The sequence below is a fragment of the Saimiri boliviensis genome, chromosome 9 (genome assembly GCF_048565385.1).
Source record: "Saimiri boliviensis isolate mSaiBol1 chromosome 9, mSaiBol1.pri, whole genome shotgun sequence".
NCBI lineage: Eukaryota > Metazoa > Chordata > Mammalia > Primates > Cebidae > Saimiri > Saimiri boliviensis.
This window is the reverse complement of record NC_133457.1, coordinates 110,350,250-110,372,774: the sequence shown is the minus strand read 5'-3', so window position 1 is coordinate 110,372,774 and position 22,525 is coordinate 110,350,250. Positions and strand designations below refer to the sequence as shown.

The 22,525-nt window shown below is 50.8% G+C and overlaps 1 protein-coding gene across 14 annotated transcripts; it reads right to left on the bottom strand.

Annotated features, from left to right (window-relative positions):
• Positions 1–769: 769 nt before the first annotated feature.
• On the bottom strand, positions 770–22,202 carry SLC2A10 (solute carrier family 2 member 10). Of its 14 annotated transcripts, none has more exons than XM_074406619.1 (7): positions 21,983–22,201; positions 20,975–21,487; positions 15,540–15,681; positions 10,690–11,967; positions 10,048–10,170; positions 7,510–7,645; positions 2,962–3,867 (listed from the first exon to the last, which is right to left on the bottom strand). In XM_074406619.1, exons 3-7 carry the CDS (start codon positions 15,547–15,549, stop codon positions 3,561–3,563), a joined length of 1,854 nt encoding a protein of 617 aa, XP_074262720.1. In that variant the 5' UTR covers positions 15,550–15,681; positions 20,975–21,487; positions 21,983–22,201; the 3' UTR covers positions 2,962–3,560. The 14 variants fall into 14 exon arrangements, with proteins under 14 accessions (XP_039335610.1, XP_039335611.1, XP_074262720.1 ...); XM_074406610.1 differs by having other exon boundaries at positions 15,540–20,412; positions 21,395–21,487; XM_074406620.1 differs by having other exon boundaries at positions 20,975–21,464.
• Between the last annotated feature and the right edge of the window lie 323 nt (positions 22,203–22,525).

The following is a 22,525-nucleotide window of genomic DNA, read 5'->3' as shown; positions in this document are numbered from 1 at the left end:
CAGATCACTTGAGATCAGGAGTTTGAGACCAGCCTGGCCAATATGGTGAAACCCTATCTCTACTAACACAAAAATTATCTAGTGTGGTAGCGTGTGCCTGTAGTCCTTGGTAGCGTGTGCCTGTAGTGCCTGTAGTGTGGTAGCGTGTGCCTGTAGCTACTTGGCAGGCTGAGGCATGAGAACTGCTTGAACCTGGGAGGCAAAGTTTGCAGTGAGCCGAGATTGCACCACTGCACTCCAGCCTGGATGGCAGAGCAAGACTCTGTCCCCCAACCAAACAAAAATTGGAGCAATCTTAATCATATCCCTGGGCATGCTCAAACTGGATAACTCAAAGTTTAATAAAGGATCTATTTTCCAAGTTGAAGGCAGGATGTAGGGAAATCGCAGGGCACGGTGCAGTGCCCCAGGATGAGTAACTGAGAGAGGGTTACCACCATCAAACTTGCTGGGACAAAGCGGGTAGAAATTACATGAACCTGGAGAGAAAGGCGAAAAGAGCTGTAAGCTAGGGAGGGATCCGCAGGAGAAATAGTCCTACTCATTCTTCTCCCTGCCTACTACCAAACGCCAGGACTCCTAACCCAACCAGAAGCTGAGCATGGAGCAGCCCACTGATGGAGCCCAAACAAGTCAACCTGCTGACGAACAGGAGGTAGAGGTCGAATTTGTTGGGGCGAATAAACAGAGAATTCCTGGTTCAAATCCTCATTCCCAATCAAACTATTTTTGGAAAGGCGGATTGGATGGAGAAAAAGGATAGACAGGAGAGACGGAAGAATTTTAATTTGAATCCTAGTACACAGACACTCAACATAATTAGAAGGCGAAATAAGTATCATGGAGGAAATTAACAAGGGACTTGGAAGGGTCCAATGGAAAGTGAGGTCGGTGATTTCAGGAGACAGGGAAGCTCACCAAGGTGTAATGTGGGGATGGCATCTCCCCAGCGGTCCAGGTAAGGCGACAGTCCTGAGGTAGAAGGAAGGAGGATAGGGCAGAGATGATGGACAAGTCTGTAATTTTGGTAGTGGCCTTCGGTATTGGGCAGGCTGTTTGGCTGCAAGTAACAGACACATAAAATAGCAGTGGCTTAAATGAGCTAGAAGGTATTTCAACCAAAGACTAACGTGATGTCACTGAGGGGAGAATCAGGGAGAGACGTGTGGTATCTCCTCTAGGTCTCTGTAAGAGTTACTATATATAAATAGCCTGAAGGGCACAGATGATAGTAAAATGTAGTAAAACTAGGCGATGAATTTTGAGTATAACTATTTTTGTTTTAATATAATTATAAATTTAAATCATTTGATTTTTAAAATCACGACTGTTTAACAACTTGCAAACATCCTGAAAATGTAGCAATCAGCTTTCACAAGCCAGCAAAGCCAGCTCCAGCGCACCACTGGATACAAGGGAGAAGCATCTAGAACGGAGAAGATAGGAGCACTCAAGGGGCCAGGGTCCTTGGGGGCTCAGCCAGCACCCACGTGTGCAGGGATGGATGACAATCATCCAGCACCTGTGTTAGCTCTTCATTCTCCCCAGCATCGGGGAGCTTCTTGGCAATCCCTTCCTTAAGTGATCTCTGGTTTTAGCTACTTGCTCAGTCCCCCATCTGATTCACCCTGACCCTTTACAGGGTCCAAAGGAGGGATCTGGGTAATGAAGGATGAGTAAAAATATTCCCTGAAGGGAAATAGGATCTAAATATACCCCTGGGACATAATTGTCCCCATTCTGCAGATGAGGAAACGGAGGGTTGAGGGAGTTATTATTTTCCCAAGTTCGAGGTCTGCTGAGAGGCAAAGGCAATATTGTCAGGCAGGTTTGTTGGCCTCCAAACCAGTCTCCTTTCTGCAGAGCCATCCTGCACCATCCTGGAGACAGCTCCTGGACCAGCATTCAGAATTCCAGTTCACTGGGGCGGAAATAAATCTTAAAAATGACCTGGTCCAAAATTCCCATTGTACATGAGGGCAAACTGAGGCCCTTGGTCATTCATACAGCAACGACACCAGCTGACCAAGGACTAGAGCTGAGGCCTCCTATCAACCAGGCAGAGTTGCTGGCAAAGGATAAATATTCTGGGTAAGAGAATAAGAGGAGCTGAATAAAACTCAGATAAAAGAGTCAAAAGGCCTGTAATCCCAGCACTTTGGGAGGCTGAGGCCGGTGAATCACTTGAGGCCAGGATTTTGAGACTAGCCTGGCCAACACGGCAAAACCCCATTTCTACTAAAAATACAAAAAGTTAGGCAGGCATGGTGGCATGTGCCTGTAGTCCTAGCTGCTTGGGAGGCTGAGGCACAAGAATTGCTTGAACCCAGGAGGCAGAGATTGCAGTGAGCTGAGATCATGCCAGTGTACTCCAGCCTCAGCAACACAGTGAGACTCTGTCTCGAGAAAAAATGAAGAGTCAAAAAAGAGACTTCCCCCACCCCAGAATGTCCCAACCAGTTGAAAAAAGAGATTAGAGAAGATATTCTCATTTGGATTTAGAGGTGATATCAGGAGAGACTTCTGGCAGGATTGATACCCTTGAGATTCTTTGAGAAAGTCCACGGTGCAACAAAGACTCCATAAAATATTCTTATTATAAATACTGCAGAGATGTGCAAGTCAATGGGGAAACTGAGGAACAAAGCTAGATCTTCAGAAACCCTTAGGGCCTGAGACTCAAAATGAAGAGTTGGGTACTCTCAGACTTTAATCGTTTTTGCCCCAGGAAAAAAAAAAAAAAAAAAAAGACCTCCTTTGGGGTAGGGGGCACTCCCAAATGACAAGCTGGAACTTGCGCTCTGGGGGCTAGGAAGCAGGACGCTGGAGATGGTTGCCAAAGCCATGGTTCCAGAATTTCCAGGAAGACAGATTCCTCAGGAGGCCGCAGAGACCTCGATGCGGCTGTACTGGATGCCAGTGGAGTTCTGCCTGTGGCCAAAGCTCAGGGCAAACCTGTCAAACAGAATGCGTGGGATCAGGGCGTGGCAGGGCCTGGGGCCTTCCCTGCTGAGTGCGCCTTCCACTGGGGTTCCACTCCCCAATCTCATCTTCACTCCTACCATGATCCTCCCTGCTTCCGTTAGTACAGATGTCTACCTGCTTTCACCTGGATACCCCAGCAGCTCCTTCCTGGTCTCCCTGGATCTCCCCTGGCTTCCTATAGCTCCTTCTCACCATTACGTCCACAGTGACCTCTCTTTTTTCTTCCTTTTTTTTTTTTTTTTTTTTTTTTTTTTTAGATGGAGTCTTGCCCCGTTGCCCATGCTGAAGTACGGTGGTGCGATCTCAGTTCACTGCAACCTCCGCCTCTCAGGTTCAGGCAATTCTCCTGTCTCGGCCTCCCAAGTAGCTGGGACTACAGGTGCATACCAATGTACCTGGCTAATTTTTTTTGTATATTTTAGTAGAGATGGGATTTCACCATGCTGGCCAGCCTGGTCGCCATCTCCCGAGCTTGTGATCCACCTGTCTTGGCTTCCCATAGTTCTGGGATTACAGGCGTGAGCCACCGTGCCTGGCCCATAGTGACATTTCTAAACAGAAAAATCTGTCACTCCTCACTGATATGATTTCGATCTGTGTCCCCACCAAAACCTCATGTTCAATTGTAATTCCCAGTGTTGGAGGTAGGGACTGAAGGGGGGTGATTGGGGACAGTTTCTCAAGAATGGTTTACCACTGTCCTTTTTGGTTGTGTCCTCGAGATGGTGAGTGAGTTCTGGTGAAATCTGGTCATTTGAAAGTGTGTAGCACCACTCCCTGCTCCCGCCATGGAGAATGTGCTGGCTGACGTTCCCCTTCCACCATGATTGTAAGTTTTGTGAGGCCTCCCCAGAAACTGAGCAGACACCAGCATCATTCTTCCTGTACGGAGTACAGAACTGTGAGCCAATTAAACTTCATTTCTTTATAAATTACCCAGTTTCTTCATAGCAATGTGAGAACGGTCTGATACACCTGCTCAGAAGGATAGCGTTATCATGCTCAGCCTAACATCCCATCTCCTCCCCAGGGCTGACCTCCCCGACACCAACCCCTCCAGTCCCTTGGCTTATCACACCCTGGACACATGGGCCTCCTATGTCTCTCCCTTCAAAACGCCTAACTTGTTTCCACCTCAGGGCCTTTGCTTTTGCTGTTCCCTCCACCTACAACATTTCTTTTTTGTTTTTTTTGAGATGGAGTCTTGCTCTGTCACCAGGCTGGAGTGCAATGGCGCGATCTCGGCTCACTGCAACCTCCGCCTCCTAGGTTCAAGTAATTCTCCTGCCTCAGCCTCTGGAGTAGCTGAGATTACAGATGTGCACCACCATGCCCAGCTAATTTTTGTATTTTTTAGTAGAGATGGGGTTTCACCATGTTGACCAGGATGGTCTTGATCTCCTGACCTCGTGATCTGCCCACCTCAGCCTCCCAAAGTGCTGGGATTACAGGCGTGAGCCATCATGTCTGGCCACCTGGAACATTTCTTCCAGTTCTTGAAACTGTTTCTTCTGCTGGAACATTTCTTCCAGCTCTTGAAACCATTGGCTTTTTCTCATAATTCCAGTCTCAGCTCAGAGCAGGTTTCTGTCAGTATCATTCATTCAGCCAGAGATATGATTAAAGATGACAGTGCCAGGCACTGTTCTAAGCCCTGGGACAGGGCAGTGAGTGAAACCAATACACAAAAGTGTCATCATGCTTGTTGAAAATTCCTGATACACTCGTAACACAAATGCACACATAGCTATGTGCACCTTAGCTAAAGAAACCGTATCCGTCTCCCAAATCTGTCATTCACTCTCTGGTAGGTTAACCTGTCTTATTTTCTTCATGATATAAAAAACTCTGAATTATCTTATTGTGCATTTTGAGTTTTGTAGTCTATCTCTCTCCTGTACATTAAAATGTAACTTCCTTCTAAGTCCAGAGACAAAGTCTCTCTTGGTCATGAGTCTGTCCCCAGAGCCTACTACAGTGCCTGGCATTTGTAAATATTTGCTGAAAGTTGAATGAATTGATTCCTGAGAAATTGGGATAAAACAGAAATCTTTGAAGGTGCGTTTTTGTTATTATATCCCCCAAGGAATCAGTAGAGGCCTCTTTTGAATGGAAATAACCTGATAAGAAAGCAAAATAAACAGCATTTCGGCAACCGATTGCCACTGACTGATTGTAAGGCGATCTGAGCCCCCTGTGTTACTAATGTTCCTGCAGCAGGTAGAGGAGCTGGATCTGTAAGTTGTAGGTCTCCTTTTCCAACAAGCGCATCTGAGGCAGAGGGAGGCAGCCGTCAGCCCACAGTAGTGGGTGTCTGCTCTACCGCATGTGCCTCCAATTTGGGGGGAACTAGTCTACTCTGTGGCATGTGGCTTGACTGGACTGTCAGTCAAGGAGTTCTGCCCTATCCTGGCTAAGTGACGGGTTAGGAGGTGGGCACATAAATCGGGCTTGGCCAATCAGACTTCCTCCTGAGACCATGACTCTTGTATGGAGGACACAGGAATGAAAATAGCTGATGTCGAAATGTTCCTGCTGTCAAACTCCCTGGACATGCCTTGGTCCCTGTGTTCCCAGAGTCAAGTTTCTCTCTCTCTCTGTGGCCTCTGATATCAAGAGCCCCCTGAACTCTAGGGACAGAGATGATAAAACACAGACCTGCTTCCAGACTCCACCAAAACCCCTAATTTCCTGTCTTCTCCAGAGTCATAGCAGACCTAGCCTCCAGTCCCCAGGGGCTGGCCCCGGCTCCCTCATGTGACCCCAGACCCAGCCTGACACCCCCTGCTGCAATCACATCCTCCCTTACTCCAGAGCTGGCTCCCACGTGCCTTTCTACCTCCTCTGCTTTTTGTACCAGAGGATGGATTTGAAATCTTCTTCCAAGAAAACCAGTATGGCGGAGATTCCAGACAGCTGTCTAGTAACAGAACCCTTGATTTTTAGCTGGGCACATGGCTGCCCAGACTGAAGACCACATGTCTTAGCCTCCCCTGCCAAGTCCTATACAAAAGCACGTGGGTAGGAGTGACCTTGAGGACTGTGCCCACCCTTTCCCCTCCCCCATCCTCTGGCAGGTATCGGGGGGTGGACCTCTTTGCGCCATGCAGGAAACGTGATATGGAAGATTGGCAGAGGAATGAGACAGAAGGAGCCTGGGACCCTGCATGACCTTATGGCACACAGCTGCCACCCAACCCTGGACATCAACAGACATTGGACAACTTCAAGCAGCCAAATCGATTTCCTAACTAATGCAGCTGGGACGCTGAGGGGCCTGCCGAAACTGCAGAAGGCGTCACTCAACAAAGTAGGACAGAGCATTCTGGGGTGGGGAGGACCAGGTTACAGGCTCTTACATCAGGAGCCAGATTGGGATGGGGCTTAGCAGCTGGCTCAGGGTTAGCTAGTCAATGTTAGAATGATTTTTTAAAAAACTTTTTATGACTTCCCGGAATCAGAATGGGCAGTCAGGAGCTGGTGACTACGACGTACTTACAAGAGGTAACTGGGGACATTTGCCAAGGATGCCTAGGACTGTAGCACGTTGAAGTCCCTTCCGAAGCTCCCGTTCTACTCTTCTTTTATCTGAAAGCCTAAGGTCTCATGATGCTAAGATTCTGAACTTCCCCCAGTGACCTGAAGACCTGATGTGATCTAGCGCCTTCCCGTCTGGCCCATCCGACCCTCCACACCCTTCCCTCCTTCCTTCCCTCTGTTCCAGGCACGCTGGCCTCCCTGCTGCTCCTTGCACATGCCAGATACACACCCACCTCAAGGCCTTCGCACTCACTGTTCCTCCCGTCTTCATCGTTACATGGCGGCCTCCCTCTCACTAGCTTAAATTCCACTCCGCTGAGAGGACTTCCCTCCCTGACCGCCCTCTCCACTTCAGCCCCTTTCTTCTTTGCTCCTCTGTGTCCACCTGGCCCTCTCAACATATTTTGGTCTGTTTCATTTTCTCCTAACTACCCGTCACCAGCGAAAATGCTCTTGTTGATGCATATTGTTGGCTTCTCTGCCCCATCAAATGGAAGCTCCTTGAGGACAAGAACTTTGTCTTCTTTAATCTCAGCATGTTTTCTAAGGCTCTAAACACAGTCTGGCACATCGTAAGGACTTAATAAATAGCCACGGAATGAATGCGTGAACTCACAAGTGTTTTGCATGCAGTGTTTGAAGGCCATGTTATCATGTTTTGCTTCCAGAAGGTCCCATGACTAAGATAGTCTAAGGTTTTAAGATTCTACTCTTCCAGCCCCTTGTGACACCTTAATCAATTGATTTTTAAATCCCCGTAAACTGGGTCTTAAAGTCAAATGAAAAGGTACTGTAGGGAAATACAAGATGACCCGAGGAAAACAGCTTGTGTGTGGCCAGACAAAACTCACAGTGCCCAGGCAATAGGGAAGCCAGGAGGGTGCTCGTTTTCATCCACCATGAAAGTACAAAGCCCAAAATCCTGGAGCTGTGTGCTTGGGGGGTGACACAGTTCTTCCCCGAGACTCCCCGTCAGCTTCCTACCGTCTCTTTTGGAACTGCTGGTCTATCTCCGCCAACGACTGGCCTTTTGTTTCAGGAACAAATACATAGATGAAGCCCAGGCCGAGGACAGCGGTCAGTCCGTAGAGCAGAAAGGTCCAGGACAAGCCGATGGTGCCTGGAAACAGAAGGGCAGGAGCGTTGGCCCAGGACCGAGCACCGTGGCCCCGCAGCCTAGGCCAACTGCTGGACTCTAGGTCAGGTGTGGAAAGTCAGTTCACTCAAAGCAAATGTCCCCGATGGTCAATTTGCAGGTCAATTTGCAGACCAATAAGCTGTCAGGGAAGTACCTTAAAGTGGAAATCTCACTCATTGTCCCAGAGGCAGTGGGGTGAGCCAGGATGCAAGTCCACAAGCAAAGCACAGAGATGAAGGTGACTTGTGTTTATGGGAATGACCCCTCACCCACTTCTAGGGCACTATCCCGTGGACTGCACCTGGGCTCCAAAAGCCTGACCTGAGGGAATGTGGATCCAGCTGAGTGGCCAAACAGCTGCATGGAATTGACCTTGGCAAAGCTCAGTTAAAACAAAACAAAACAAAAATCATTAGAAATTCCATGAATTGGGCATGGTACAGTGACTCAAACCTGTAACCTCAGCACTTTGGGAGGTTGAGGTGGGAGGAATCACTTGAGCTCAAGAGTTCGAGACCAGCCTGGGCAACATGGCAAAATCCTGTCTCTACTAAAAATGAAAAATAAGAAAATTAGCTGGGTAGGGGCATACATCTGTAGCCCCAGCTACTTAGGAGGCTGAGGCGGGAGGATCATTTGAGCCCCAGAGGTCAAGGCTATAGTGAGCCGAGATCATGCCACTGCACTCAAGGTGACAGAGACCCTGAAAAAAAAAAAAAAGAGAATACCAGAAATTCCATGAATTGGTCATTCAGTGAATTGATCACTCAGAAAAGTGAGTTTCAGCCAGTTTGGCTTGTGACTGGTTTGGGACAGAGAACAAAAGCTGAAGTTCAGTCCTGGAGTTGGCAGGAGATTGGCAGGGGTTTGGGGCAGCGGGTGGCTCAACATCCTAGCCCCTGCCTCCTGCCGGAGCCTCCGGTGGGTCTCAGAGCCAGCAGCCTGGATGGGAATAATCCTGAAGCCTCTGATGTTATCCAGGCCAAGTCAGAGCAGAGGCTGTGGTAGAAGGGTCTTTGTCAAGGCGGAAGATAAATTCTGTTTTGGAAACCATCCTCACCTCTGACAGCCATGTCCATACCTCCTTTAGGTAGCCTCCCATGACCAGCTGGACCGATCGCCAGCAGGGAGAGCAACAGGCTAGAAGTCAGGGAGCCTGGTTCTAGTCTTTTGATTCCCTGGCTGGATGGGGAAGGATGTATTTTCCCATCTGTGAAATGGGAATGATACATGACACAATTCTAATAAATTCCTTCCTTCCTTCCTGTCTCCCTCCCTCCCTTCTTTCCTCCCTTCCTTGTTTCTCTCCTTTCTTCTCCTCTCTCACTCATTTACTCCACAAAAAGGAAAATGCTTGAAGATTGAGGCTGCAGGGAGAAGCTTGGATTCCCTAAGACTGGGGATGGGGAGACAGTTACGATGTGGGGGAGGGGTTCTTCCACTGGCGTTTCCCACAGCACTGCCCCGCCGCCTCCCAAGTTGGCTGCACCTTTGAGAAGGAAACTAATGGCCATAGGGAACAGGAAAATAACTGAACCCTAAGAACTGTGCCTTGGGGTCCACGGTGAAGGAGCCTGTGTACTCTGGCCCAGATGAGTAATACCCACCGAAGACCAGGGCCTGGAGCCATGAGCATCTCAGTGTCTCAGAGCCATCCCCTGGTGTTCTCGGGCCCCCATAATTTCCACCCCATCCCTCAGACTGGGTTTCAATACTAGGGAGAAAGAGATGATGTCACACAAACTTGATCTGAGAAAAACTTCCAGGCCAGACATGGTAGCTCATGCCTGTAATCCCAACGCGTTGGGAGGCTGAGGCAGGTGGATCCTTTGAGATCAGGAGTTCAAGACCAGCCTGGCCAACCCCGTGAAACCCTGTCTTTATGCAAAATACAAAACTTAGCTGGGCATGGTGGCGCACCTGTAGTTCTGGCTATTCGGGAGACTGAGGCAGGAGAATCGTTTGAACCCAGGAGACGGAGGCTGCAGTGAGCTGAGATTGCACCACTGTATTCCAGCTTGGGTGACAGAGCAAGACTGCATCTCAAAAAAAGTTAAAAATTAAAAAGAGAAAAAATTCCAGCTAGCAGGCGGCATGAACCAGTTTAAAACAACTGGGAGCAAATAAACGTTGCTGCTCTTAGACCTGCCGATTGACCTCAGACAACCTCTCGCCAGTACCGAGTGTAGCCTATCACCCATTAGCTGGCCTGGGGAGTTTAACAGCGCGTTTGAGGGTCCTGGATGTCATCTTGGACACTTGGTGATGTTTCTGCACAGAATAATAGCTCTGGAGCTAATGCATAGGAAAGTCCAAAAATGTCTGCTTTCAAGCAGGGAGCTTGGGCTACAGAAAAAAAATGGACTTGTCTGGGAAGCACTCACCAATGAGATCGAGGAAGGAGAGGCTGATCAAGAGGTTGGCCGCCCAGTTGAAGCTGTTACAGAAGGCGAAGGCTCTTCCTCGTATCTCCACAGGGTAGATCTCGCTGAGGACAAGCCAGGTCACTGGGGTGAGAGAGCAGGAGGGCTCCTGGGCTTTGGGAGCCTGGCACCATCAGGTCAAACACACAGCTTTGCAACAATGGGATTTTGCAGTGTCAGGCTCTCGACCAAACTCCCCCCATACCGCTGTAAGGATCCCAGTAGGGTCTCAGTTGGCTGAAGACTGAGAGGTTTTCTGGGACATGAGACTTTCAATACTAAGATGGGAACAGTCTTGGATGAACTGGGATGATTGGCATTCACCCTATTCATTAATTTCCTTCCAGTTGTGAGCTATGCAGGGAAAGATCCAGGCGTTAGGGGACCTGAAGCTTAAATGACTTGGGGAGCCTCTTAAGGAACACAAATTACAAACAAAATTAGGCACCGGCCCTGGGAGGAGCCACTGCGAGTAAGTGAAGGCCCTGAGGCTTCACGGTCAACCCACCTCTCGTGCCGTCTAACATCCTGCCGGATAGTCAGGGCGGGAAGTCCCCAACTTCCAGAAGGCTCCAGAGTCACCTGCAAGAAAACTCCACTTACCTGGCCCAAACCCAAAGGAGAAGGCACTGACAAAGACCATCAGGCAGAGCAATGCGGTCCAGCGCAGCAGTGCATGCCCCGGGGCGGGCAGAGGGGGTCCAGGGAGGGCAGAGCTCAGGGCCGGCTGAGGAGGGGCTGCTCCAGATCTGGGATGGGGCTTGGTTTTCTTAGCAGCGAACAAGATTGGCTCCCTTTGGTCCTCATTGGTCCTTGGCATGGGAGGTAGAGAGGAGCCTTGCAGCAGATGAGGGTCTCCAGGGAAGCTTGTCTGCCCGGTGGCATTGGGCACAGCCAGGCAGCTGGGGCCTGAGTCCATGGGCACAGCAAAGCTGACAAGGCCTATACCGCTGACCGACAGGGCCATGAGGGCACAGCCAGCTAGCAACAGAGCCCTGCGGCCTGCACGGTCCACCAGCCCCATGGCGATCAGGGTAGCTGCCACCTTCACTGCACCAAGCCCCACGGAGGCCAGCACGGCTGAAGATCCCCCATGGAAGCCAACAGACAGGAAGATGGTGGAGGCATAGGACAGCACGTTGGGCTGCCCTGTTAGTTGCTGGAAGAGCACCAGCCCCAGGCCCACTGTGGTCCGGCCTCGCATGTTATCCCGTGTCCTGAAGAGGTCCAGAAAGGAGTACTGTGACCTTCCCAGGCCCAGCTTGGGGGCCTCACCTCCCTGGAGTGGGATGAGGTCCTTGTGTGCTGCAGTCTCATCGGCATCGGCTGGGAGGAAAAGGAGGCTGAGGGACTGCAGGGCAGCAGGGGCAGTGGCCCAGCCGAACATGTGCCTCCATCCCCAGGGGGCACCGGCCAGTGCATAGTTGAGGGCATAGGAGAGCAGGATGCCCACGGTGATGCCTGCCTCATAGAGGGACACCAGCACTCCCCGCTGCCGTGGCCCCACCAGCTCTGACACGTAGATACAGCAGGCCATGGAGGAGAGGGAGATGGCGAAGCCAACCACAGAGCGGCCCAGGACCAGCCAGGCCAGGGAACCAGCCAGGCCCAGGCTCAGGCTGCCTGCCAGCAGCACCAAGTTGCTCCCAAGGATGGCTTGTTTCCTGCCATAGCAGTCAATGAGGAAGCCCCCGACCAGGGAGGCAAGGAGAGCCCCCAGGAGCAGGCTGCCGACCAGGAGCTCCTGCTCCAAGCAGCTTAGCCCGAAGTCAAGCTGCAGTGGCAGGAGGGCACCTGATATGACTGCCAGTTCATAACCAAAGGTCAGGCCGCCCAGCAAAGACACAGAGGCACACAAGGTCAGGACAGGTGGGGGACGACCTAAAAAACCAAAGTGACAGGGACAGAGTTAGAATGGTTCCTTGCCATACCATCAGTCCATTCAACCTTCCCTCCATCTGTCAATACCTCCCTCTAGCCATCCATCTACTCCATCTACTCAACTATCCATTCAGCCATCTATCTCTCCATCCATCCATCCATCCATCCATCCATCCACTCCATCAATTCAACCATCCATCCATTCGTCCTCCATCCATCCATCTACCCCATCTGTTCAACTACCCATTCAACTGTCCATTGATCCATCCATCCATCCACCCACTCCATCTATTCAACCATCCATCCATCTACACCATCTGTTCAATCATCCATTCAGCCTTCCATCCATTCTTCCATCCACTCCATTTATTCAACCACCCATCCACCATCTATGTATCCTCCACCCATTCATCTACTCCATCCAACCAAATATTTATCCATCTCTATGTCCATTTATCTGTCCCTTAATTCACCAAACCATCCATCAATTTATTGATCCATCTATCTACAAATCCATCCATTCATCCACCTATCTCTGTATTTCATCCATTTCACTCATTCACACATCCATCCATCCAAATTTATTTATCTGGCATCTACAACATGCCAGGAAGTGTTCTTAGAGCTGTAATACTGTAGTGTTGTTCAGGATCTAACGTCCTAGAAGAAATAGGAAGATGATAAATAAGTATATAGTTTCAGGTGGTGAAGATATCATGAAAAATGAAGCAGGGAAAGAGAATTAAGACTGATGGAGTAGCGCCATTTTAAGGCCTCTATAAAGAGCAAAAATTTGGGCAGAGATCTGAGTGACGTGAGAACAAAAGTCCTAGGAAAATCTGAGTTTCTTCTTTTAAAAGGTGAACTTGGCTAGGTGTGGTGGCTCACACCTGTAATCCCAGCACTTTGGGAGGCCAAGATGGGTGGATCACCTGTGGTCAGGAGTTCGAGACCAGCCTGGCCAAGATGGCGAAACCCATCTCTACTAAAAATACAAAAATTAGCTGGGCATGGTGGCAGGCACTTGTAATCCCAGCTACCAAAGAGGCTGAGATGGGAGAATTGATTGAACCAGGGAGGCGGAGGTTGTAGTGAGCTGAGATCACACCACTGCACTCTAGCCTGGGCAACAGAGTGAGACTCCATCTCAAAAATTAATTAATTAATTAATTAATTAATTAATAAAACAAGAGGTGAACTTATTCACATTTATTGCAATGACTGATACAATTGAAATTGCTTTTGCCATTTACTTTTGTATCTTCTATTTACTGTGCTATCACGATATTTCTTTTTACCTCCATTTCTGCTTCTGGAGGGTCAATTATGGGTGGGTTTTTGTTTTATTCTTTTCCCCACTGATTTGAGTGTTACACTTTCTATGTTTTCCTTTTCTCTTAGAGCAGCACCAACAGCATTTTCTGCAGTGAGAGAAATGTCTCCACCTATGCCATCCAATATGATAGTCACTAGCCACGTGCAGATAATGAACCCTTGAAATGTGGCTAATGGGATGCAGGAACTAATTTTATTTTCTATTCTTTTTTTTTTTTTTGGAGACAGTCTTACTCTGTTGCCCAGGCTGGAGCACAGTGTTGTGATCTTGGCTCACTGCAAACTCTGCCTCCTGGGTTCAAGGAATTCTTCTGCCTCAGCCTCCTGAGTAGCTGGGACTACAGGCATGTGTCACTATACCCAACATATTTTTATATTTTTAACAGAGACAGGATTTCATCATGTTGGCCTGGCTGGTCTCAAACTCCTGACCTCAGGTGATCCACCTGCTTCATCCTCCCAAAGTGCTGAGATTACTTACAGGTATAAGTCACCATGCCTAGCCTGAATTTTTTATTTTATTTTAATTAAGTACATATAAAAATAGCCACGTATGGATGATGGCTACCCTACTGACAGCTCACTCTTCATTTTTAATTCATACACTTAAATGTATATATTTCTGGAAGCATCTAGAACAATTCAGCAGTATCTATGTCATGCACCCCCACCCTGGACCTGACAAGAACATCTGCAATATTATAGCCAGATGTACGGAGAGTTTCTCTGGACCAGACACTGCTTTGAGCATTTTAAGAACACATTTAGGGCTGGGCATAGTGGCTCATGCCTATAATCCCAACGCTCTGGGAGGCTGAGGCAGCCTCCCAAATAAATAAAATTGTTCCATATTCCACCCTCCCCCACCCACTGATTTGAAAGTTACACTTCCTATGTTTTCCTTTTCTCTTAGAGCAGCACTGTCTAATGGCATTTTCTGCAGTGATAGAAATGTCTCTACCTATGCCATCCAATGTGATAGTCACTAACCACATGCAGATAATGAGCCCTTGAAATGTGGCTAATGGGATGCAGGAACTATTTTCTTTTCTTTTTTCTTTTTTTTTTTTTTTGAGACAGTCTTACTCTGTTTCCCAGGCTGGAAACAGAGTTTCTCACTTGCCTATAATCCCAGCTACTTGGGAGGCTGAGTCAGGAGAATCATTTGAATCCGGAAGGTGGAGACTGCAGTGAGCCAAGATCGTGTCACTGTACTCCAGCTTCGGCAACAGAGTGAGACTCTGCCTAAAATAAACAAACAAACAAGCAAACAAAAACCACATTTAGTTCTTACCCCAACATCATGAGGTAGGCTCTTACATTATTTACGAATGAATAAAGTGATCAGTGGAGGAGTGACCTAAGGTCAAAAGTAGTAAGTGCAACTGGGCAACACAGCAAGATCCTGTCTCTACAAAACATTTTAAAATTGCCCAGGCATAGTGGTGGGAGCCTGTAGTCCCAGTTATTCAAGAGGTTGAGGTGTGAGGCTTAAGCCCAGGAGCTTTAGGTTACAGTGAGCTATGATCGTGACACTACACTCCAGCCTGGTGACAGACTGAGACACTGATCCCCCCCCCCCACAAAAAAAAAGTTCCCCTATGGGGGTGGGTAAAAAAAAAAGTTGTAAGCAGCTGAGGCTAGAATGAAAGCCAGGCAGTCTGGCTCCACAGTTAAAACTCTTGACTGCCCCATTATAAAACTTTGGTGCAACGTGATTTCACTCTGTTCTCTTGCTTCAGTCCCTTCCTAGCTCTGTCAGGTAATCTTTGTGCGGAGGGAGGAGTTCCACGGGTGAAGGAATCACCCCCCACCCCTCACCCCACCGTTCTGCTCATCCCTCTCCCCTGACACTCCTGCCCTCCAAGGAAACAAGCTCTTGTCACTGCCTGGCTGGCCTGTCCTTCCTGTTCCTCAGCACCGGTAAACATCCTGGAAGATGCTGCTCAGATCCTGCTCTGTCTTCGCCCCCTTTGCCCCTCCTCCCTCATTCCTGGGGTTTTCTTCCAGAAAGGAAAGTCCTCCCAGGCCATGTGAAGCAATCGAGGTGAAAGCCCAGGATTTGTTTGCCACTTCCTGGGTTCCTCCTGCCGCGAAAGGGAACCCAGCCAAAGGACTCGCAGGTTCCTCCCACCGGTCCCACTGGAAAACCCATCAGTGCAGGTTCAGGTTGCAATGGACCATAAAGCCAATGGATAATCAAAACAAACGAACATGAAGTAAAATGGTAATAATACCAGGTGTCATGTATGGAGACCTCCTCTGTGCAAAGGCTTTCCTTTCCTTCCCTCAGTCCATCCTCATAACAATCCTAGGTGAGACTGCTGCAATGATTCCATCTCACAGATGCCGAAGCGAAGGCTCAGAGTGTTCTCACAGCTGGGTAGCAACAGGATCGGGGCAGAAACGCTGACCTGCCTGCCTCCCAAACCCATGCCCTTGAGAGCTCTGCCGCAATGACGTTCCAGCAAGAGCCAATCAGAGATGGGTGGGGTAGGAGACAGCTGGGGTGCAGGGGCAGAGGTGGAGGGGAAAGAGGGAAAACCCCAAGGGATAAAGCATGGTAAAACGATACTGTGGCATGGGACTGTAGATGGAAAGGAGCACCCCAAAGCAGTCGGGGGCTGTCAGGAAGATGAGGAAGAACATTCCCCCTCCATGGTTCCCAACACCTGAGTCAGTCCCACCACCTTAGCACGACAGCCGAGGCCCTTGATGGGCTGCCCTAACTCCTCGGCCACTTCGCCTCATCCCGGACCGTGTGGCCGCAGCCTCCCCCGCACGCTCTGCCAACACGTGTGTTCGCGGCACAGACCGCGCGCTTCCACGCTGCTCCACCTCCGCACGTGCCGGGCTTCCTGCATGCATTTCCCTTGTTCCCCAGGGAAAGGTGCCTTTGTTCCTCTACGCTCCCTCCTCGGTCCCAGGTCCTGCGCCACCTCCCCCAAGGAGCCTCCAGGTATGCACGTCTGTTACTTGGCATCCACCCCTTGTCTTCCATTGTGGGAGTCGCCCTCTCCCTACAGTCTCTGCGTTTGGGTGAAGATGACCGCCCCAACCTCCACCCTGGTGCCCAGCCCCACGATGGTGTCCACAATCCACATCCAACCAATCAGCAGATTCTTGGGCCCCAGGCTGAGGCGAATACCACGTGGCCAAGCCTGGGCCAGTGAGGGTCAGCCCCAGCCTGTGTGCTCACCGGGGGTGCCAAGCTGGTGGTTTACCTGGCTGGAGCCACTGGGGGCCATCTTCCCAGACGAAGGATTCCTGACAACACTGTCTGAGCCTCTAGATCCAACTGCGCCTGAAGCCATAGACTTCAGTGAACAATAAATACTCATTACCAATTTCTTTATTTTTCCAAAGGTTTGCCTGAGATTTTTTTTTTCTTAATCTCAGTGCCCAAATACCTTTTATGTTAACAGACAGCGACGTTTGCTTAGTGCCTTTCAGTGGAAAAGTCTGAGGGAGTTCCAGATGAAGTCCCATGCGTCTTCCTCAGCTCTCTGCTGCACTCCCTTCACTTGCTCACGCTGCAAGCTCCTTTATGAGTCTTCCATATTCAATTAAGGAGGGCAGGGATAGAGACTGACAGCCCTGCGTTGACACCCAGGAGGGACTCAGTGAAGTTTCTGCTGAATTAATAAATGACCGAGTAGAGGACCAGGGCTCTTTCACCTCGTGGCATTTCTGGGGCTGAGTCAGATACCTCTGAACCTAATTTTTCTTTTCTTTTTTTTTTTTTTTTTTAAGACGGAGTCTCACTTTGTCACCCAGGCTGGAGTGCAATGACGTAGTCTCAGCTCACTGCAACCTCCGCTTCCCGGGTTCAGCTAGGAAATGATTCTCCTGTCTCAGCTTCCAGGCACGCGCCACCACACCCAGCTCATTTTTGTATTTTTAGTAGAGATGGGGTTTCATCATGTGGACCAGGATGGTCTCGATCTCTTGACCTCGTGATCCGCCCACCTCAGCCTCCCAGAGTGCTGGGATTACAGGCGTGAGCCGCCACATCCGGCCGACTAATTCTACACAGCAGCCAGAGGGATCCTGGGACAACCTAAGTCAGGCCTCACTCTTTGCTGAGTCCTCCAAGGCTCCTATGTCACTCTGAGAAAAGCCAGCATCCTCACTGTGACCTTCAAGGCTCTGCAGGACCCATCCCCTCTCACTGGGCTCCAGCCACCCTAGTTCCTTGCTGCTACTCTCACTCCGAGCATGTCCCAACTCAAAGCTTAGTACCCACCAACCTCTCTGCCTGGGAAGCCCTTTCCCTCCATGCCAACGGCTCCTTCCCTCCTCCCTTCTGCTCTTTGCTGAAACATTCCCTTCTCAGTGAGGCTGTCCCTGGCCTTCTACCTAAAATTCAAGCTTCCCGAAGCGTCTAGCACTTTAGAGCCCCTTCTCTACATGTTTTTTCGGCGAAGTCATCCCAACAGCTGTTGTGTGGCACTTTTCATCATCTAAAATAGCTACATATTTTACATATTGATTGGCCTCCCTGACCTGAAAGTCAGCCTCAGGGGAACAGGAATGGTTTGTTTATTCTCAGCTGTCTCCCTGATGCCAAGGAAGGTTACTCAGCACTTGTTCAATCAATATTTGTTGATCAAATGAATGATCGAATGAATGAATGAATGAACAAATGAACTGTGGGGACGTGGAGAATCCGGAGAGAAAGGGTCTTGGCTCTTGAACATCTGGAAAGGTCCAGGGTCTGGAAGTGACCATGAACAGGAAGCAGAGTAAAGCCTGGTCCTCAGATTAAGACGGCTTAGGCCAGGCGGGGTGGCTCACGCCTGCAATCCCAATACTTTGGGAGGCCAAGGCGAGTGGATCGCTTGAGCTCCTGAGTTCAACACCAGCCTGGGCAACGTAGTGAAACTCCATCTCTACCAAAAATACAAAAATTAGCCAGGCGTAGTGGCACGCACAGGTAATTCCAGCCACTCAGGAGGCTGAGGAGGGAGGATGGCTTGAGCCTGGGAGGCGGAGGTTGCGGTGAGCCAAGACTGCGCCACTGCACTCTAGCCTGGATGAGAGAGCCCGACTTTGTCCCCCGGCCCCAACAAAAAAATAAAAAAAAAAAAAAAAGAAGAAGAAGAAAAATAAAAAGAAAAGAAAAAAATTCGGGAGAACAAATTACGATGGCTTGACCCGAGTTCAGCAGGTGAGTTTCCTTTCTAGTAATCATCTGTCTAAACACAGGTTGTACGTGAAGATGTCCCTCACTAGAGGAAATTCCTTAACCCTCTAAGCCCCTCACTGTGGAGGGCAGAGCTTCCCAGGGAGAGCCGGGGCAAGCGGAGGGGAGGGAACCCAGTTTGGGATGCAAGTATCTCCAGCTGCAAGTCAGGCTCCCGTTGGTGACACTAGAGCAGCGTCTCAACCAGAAGTCACAGAGCACTGTGTCCCTCCTGCACCGGAGACCTGCTGTGGCTTTCCCGGAAGCTCCAGGAGGAAGCCAGGAGTGAAACTGAACTGTCCGAATAACCTCTTGCAGAAGGCCAGCTTCCAATGTCCCAGCCATTGCAGCCACAGCTGATACTTGGAGCACCCACTAGAGCCGGCCACTCTCCTAAGGGGCTGTGTCTGTGCCAGCTGGCTTAATCCCTAGACAATCCTATGACAATCACTACTGTCATTCCCATTTTACAGAAATAACAGCCACACTGAGAGGTGAAGACATTTGCCCAAGGTAACACAGCTTGTAAGTAACACAGCAAGAACTTGAACTCGGGCAGTCTGACTCCAGAATGCCAATACTGGGTGCAATATAAAATAAAAACTCACCTTCACTCGCCATTTACCAACTACAGGTAATGAGCCAAGCACGTAAGTTCGCTTTTCCATGCCATCCTCATGGCTGCCCTGTGATAAGGGCATTTGATAGTGACCAGAGAAGTTGGCAGGGTCTCCCAGGTCAAAGTGGGGCCGTGGGACAAAATGGGAGGAATTGGGGCTGGAACCCAGTTCTGCCCCAAAAGGCAATACAGAGCCCACTCCCTCGGCCCTGCTGTGAAGTGAGCAGCGTAAGAATTCTGGAGAGGACAGAGACCAGCAGCTGTGACTTGTGCCTTCCCCAGCACTAGCGCCCAGCCCTCGCTCTGCCCATAGAAGACACTCAGCAAACAGCTGTTGAGTTGACTTAGCAGGAACGGGAGGTGCAGAAGCAAGGGGCCAGGGCTGAGCTGAATGTCCTTAAGAAGGCCTTGACCTCTCTGGGCCTCGGTTTTTTTCTCAGGCTCTGGGGCACTGTGCCATGGGGGTTAAAAGGATGGACTCTCAAGTCAGAGCTGGGAGTGGTCACCAGTTTTACCACGCGAGGCCAGGTTGCACAGTGGTTAGGACTGCAGACCGGAGCCAGAATGCTGGGGTTCTTCCCAGCTTCTCCTCCCCAGAGCTGTGTGACCTTGGGGAACTCACTTCACCTCTCTGGGCTTCCCCATCTACAAATGGGATAATAATATGCCTACCTCCTCTGCCTACCTACTTCATGGCCAGTGTTAGCTACTACGATTCTCCATAGAACGACTCACAGCCAGCTTTGAAAAGAGAATTCAGGTCACGCCCCTAGCTCCAGCTTAAAACCCTTCTCCAGCTTCCCGTGGCATTTGCAATAAAATCTGAACTTCTCACCACCGCCTACAAAACCCTGTACACCTCTCTGACATCCGTTTGACCTCAGTGCCCTGCCCGCTGGCTGTGCTCTGGCCATTCTGGCCAGGGCCACACGCAAGCTCATTCCTGCCCCAGGGCCTCTGCACTGTTTGCTGCTACCTGGAAGCTCTTTCTCCAGATCTCAGCAAGGCCCGCTGAGATCTCAGTCCCAAACCTCCTATTCCAGAACACCCACCCTGACCACCCACCTACAGAACTCATGCCCTCCGCGTCATGCCACCCCATTATATGTGTTCCACAGCACCTTATCTCTCTCTGAAATTATTCACAAACGTGTTTACCCAGCTACTTAACCAGAATGCCAGCTCCATGAGAGAGTGGATGATTGTCTATTTTGTTCACTGCTGGATCTCCAACGCCCTGCATCAATGTCTGGCACATAGTAGGTGCTCACTGAAGAATCAATGACTGACTGACGCTTTGAGAATTCTGAATGCAGAGAGAAAAACAGAGCCCTAGTCGCAACAAAGCCATTCCTTACTCGTCCCACCCCAATGCTGTCGAACCTCCTTCTCTGTCCCCTCTCTGCAGAAGCACGTCCAGCGCAGCGGGTCGTCTGTTTTGTTCTCGGTTTGTTCGCGGCAGCGTCCCCTGGCCCACCGCAGCGGCTAGGGCACAACCGCGCTCCGTGAATCGACGAAGGGCTTTGCTCCTTTCGGAGCCTCCATTTCTTCCTCGGCAGCCCAGGGACCACTGCACTTGCCCCGGGCTGTGGGATGAGGCGCCCGGGAGAGCTCCGGGGTCCTCGTGGGCGCCACAGCAAGTGAGGGGCCACTTTTTCCGGGGCAGGAAGGACGCTGGAAGGAAGCACGACCGAGCCCCGTCCCAGCCCCCGCCGCAGGCCTGCAGCCCCGGCCGGCCCCGAGAGGCGGAATCCGGCCGGGGCGGCGCAGGCGGAGCCAGGGGGCGCGCAGTCTTGGGGGCGCGAGGGCGGTGTCTACACCCCGGGAAGGGGTCGGGCTCCTGCCCGCGGCGCCCGATCGGGACTTACCCATGGCGACCGGGACTCCGCGGCGTGCTGGGGGCGCATCCCCCGGGCCGGAGTCCCCAACGCCGCCGCCGCGGGACAAACTTTCAGGCCCGCCCCCTCCTGCACCGCCCGCCCGCTCTCAGCGCCGCCAACGCCACGTCGGCCAGCCGGGGCCTGGGGCCTGGAGGCGGGACGGAGGGGAGCCCGGGACCGCCCCCGGCCGCCCGGGCCTGGCAGGGACCCCCTCCCTCGCCCGCTGTCCTCCCAGGGGCCCCCATGGGCTGTCTTCTGGGTCCCCCACTGATAATCCTCCCCTGGGGGGTCACTCCAGCCCGCTGTCCTCTCCAGGTCCCGTGAGACGCTCACGCACACGCACTTGAGCCGCTGGCTCTCCGGTGGATTCATCCCTCATTCACTCCACGCTTGGATTTGAACACCTACCTCAACGCAGACGCTTTGCTAGGCTTGGGATGGGCCGAAGAACAAAACAGACAAGCCTTTCGTTTACATTCTAGGAGGGGAAGAGTTTACATTCTAGGAAGGGAAGACGGAAAAGAAATAACTAAAGGATCCCGAGAAACACCAGCTAGTGAGAAAGACTAGGCAGAGTTAAACTAGAGTGGTGAGTTAGGCAGGCACAGGTGGCTGCTTGAGCTCGCTGATCTGGGGAGAGGATATCTGAGCAGAGACCAGGCATTCCCCCCCCCACAGACGGAACAGCAAAGCCAAAGGCTCTGGGGTGGGAAAGTATAAAGAACCCAGAAATTAAGCCACTGTCTGGAGCCGAGGAGGAGACAGGGAGAGTGGAGGGAGATGGGGGCTAAGGGAGGGGCTTCGGTGGGCCAGGGTCAGGAATGTAGATTTCATCCCCATCAGCAGGAGAGATTAATTGGGGAGTTCTGACTCGTTAAGGGCCGGAAGAGGGAGACCACTTGGGAGGCAAGGTGAGGAGTTGGTTTGGGCTCACGTCACAGCGGTGAGGTTGGAGAAGAGTTAGGCCGATCACATATAGACTCGGTCAGAACTTACAGACTGGAAGAGGGGCAGCTTGGGGCTGGAGAAGGAGACCCAGAGTTCTGTCTTGGCTGTGCGACATCTCAGGTGCTCATCAGGCAGCCATGTGGAAATAGGTGGGCAGCTGGCTATGAGCCTGGGGTTCTGGAAAGGGGTAGGCTGGGGACACCACCGCTAATGCTCACTCAGGCAAAAATACATGTGCAAGCCCAGCACTCACATGGGCGCAGCCTTATCCAGCCTCTAACACGTGTTCACACACAGGCACCTTCGCACACGTGCACCAGTAGTTGTACCCTCACCAGATAAAGCCACAGCGACCCCTACCGTACAGGTGGACACACAGGCATTCTTCCAAGCTACAGACACAAGCAGGTATCTCAGCGAAGACGGCAGCATCTGCAAGACCTCTGAGCCAAGGGATCCTTGTACAGTTCCGGAAATAATAACAGCTGGGGCAGTTTGAAAACATGGCTCCAGAATTCGTGGTTCCTTCCCTTGAAATCAAAGAGGGCTTGTGACTGGTTTGATCAGTAGCCTGCAGAGTGACACTGTGTA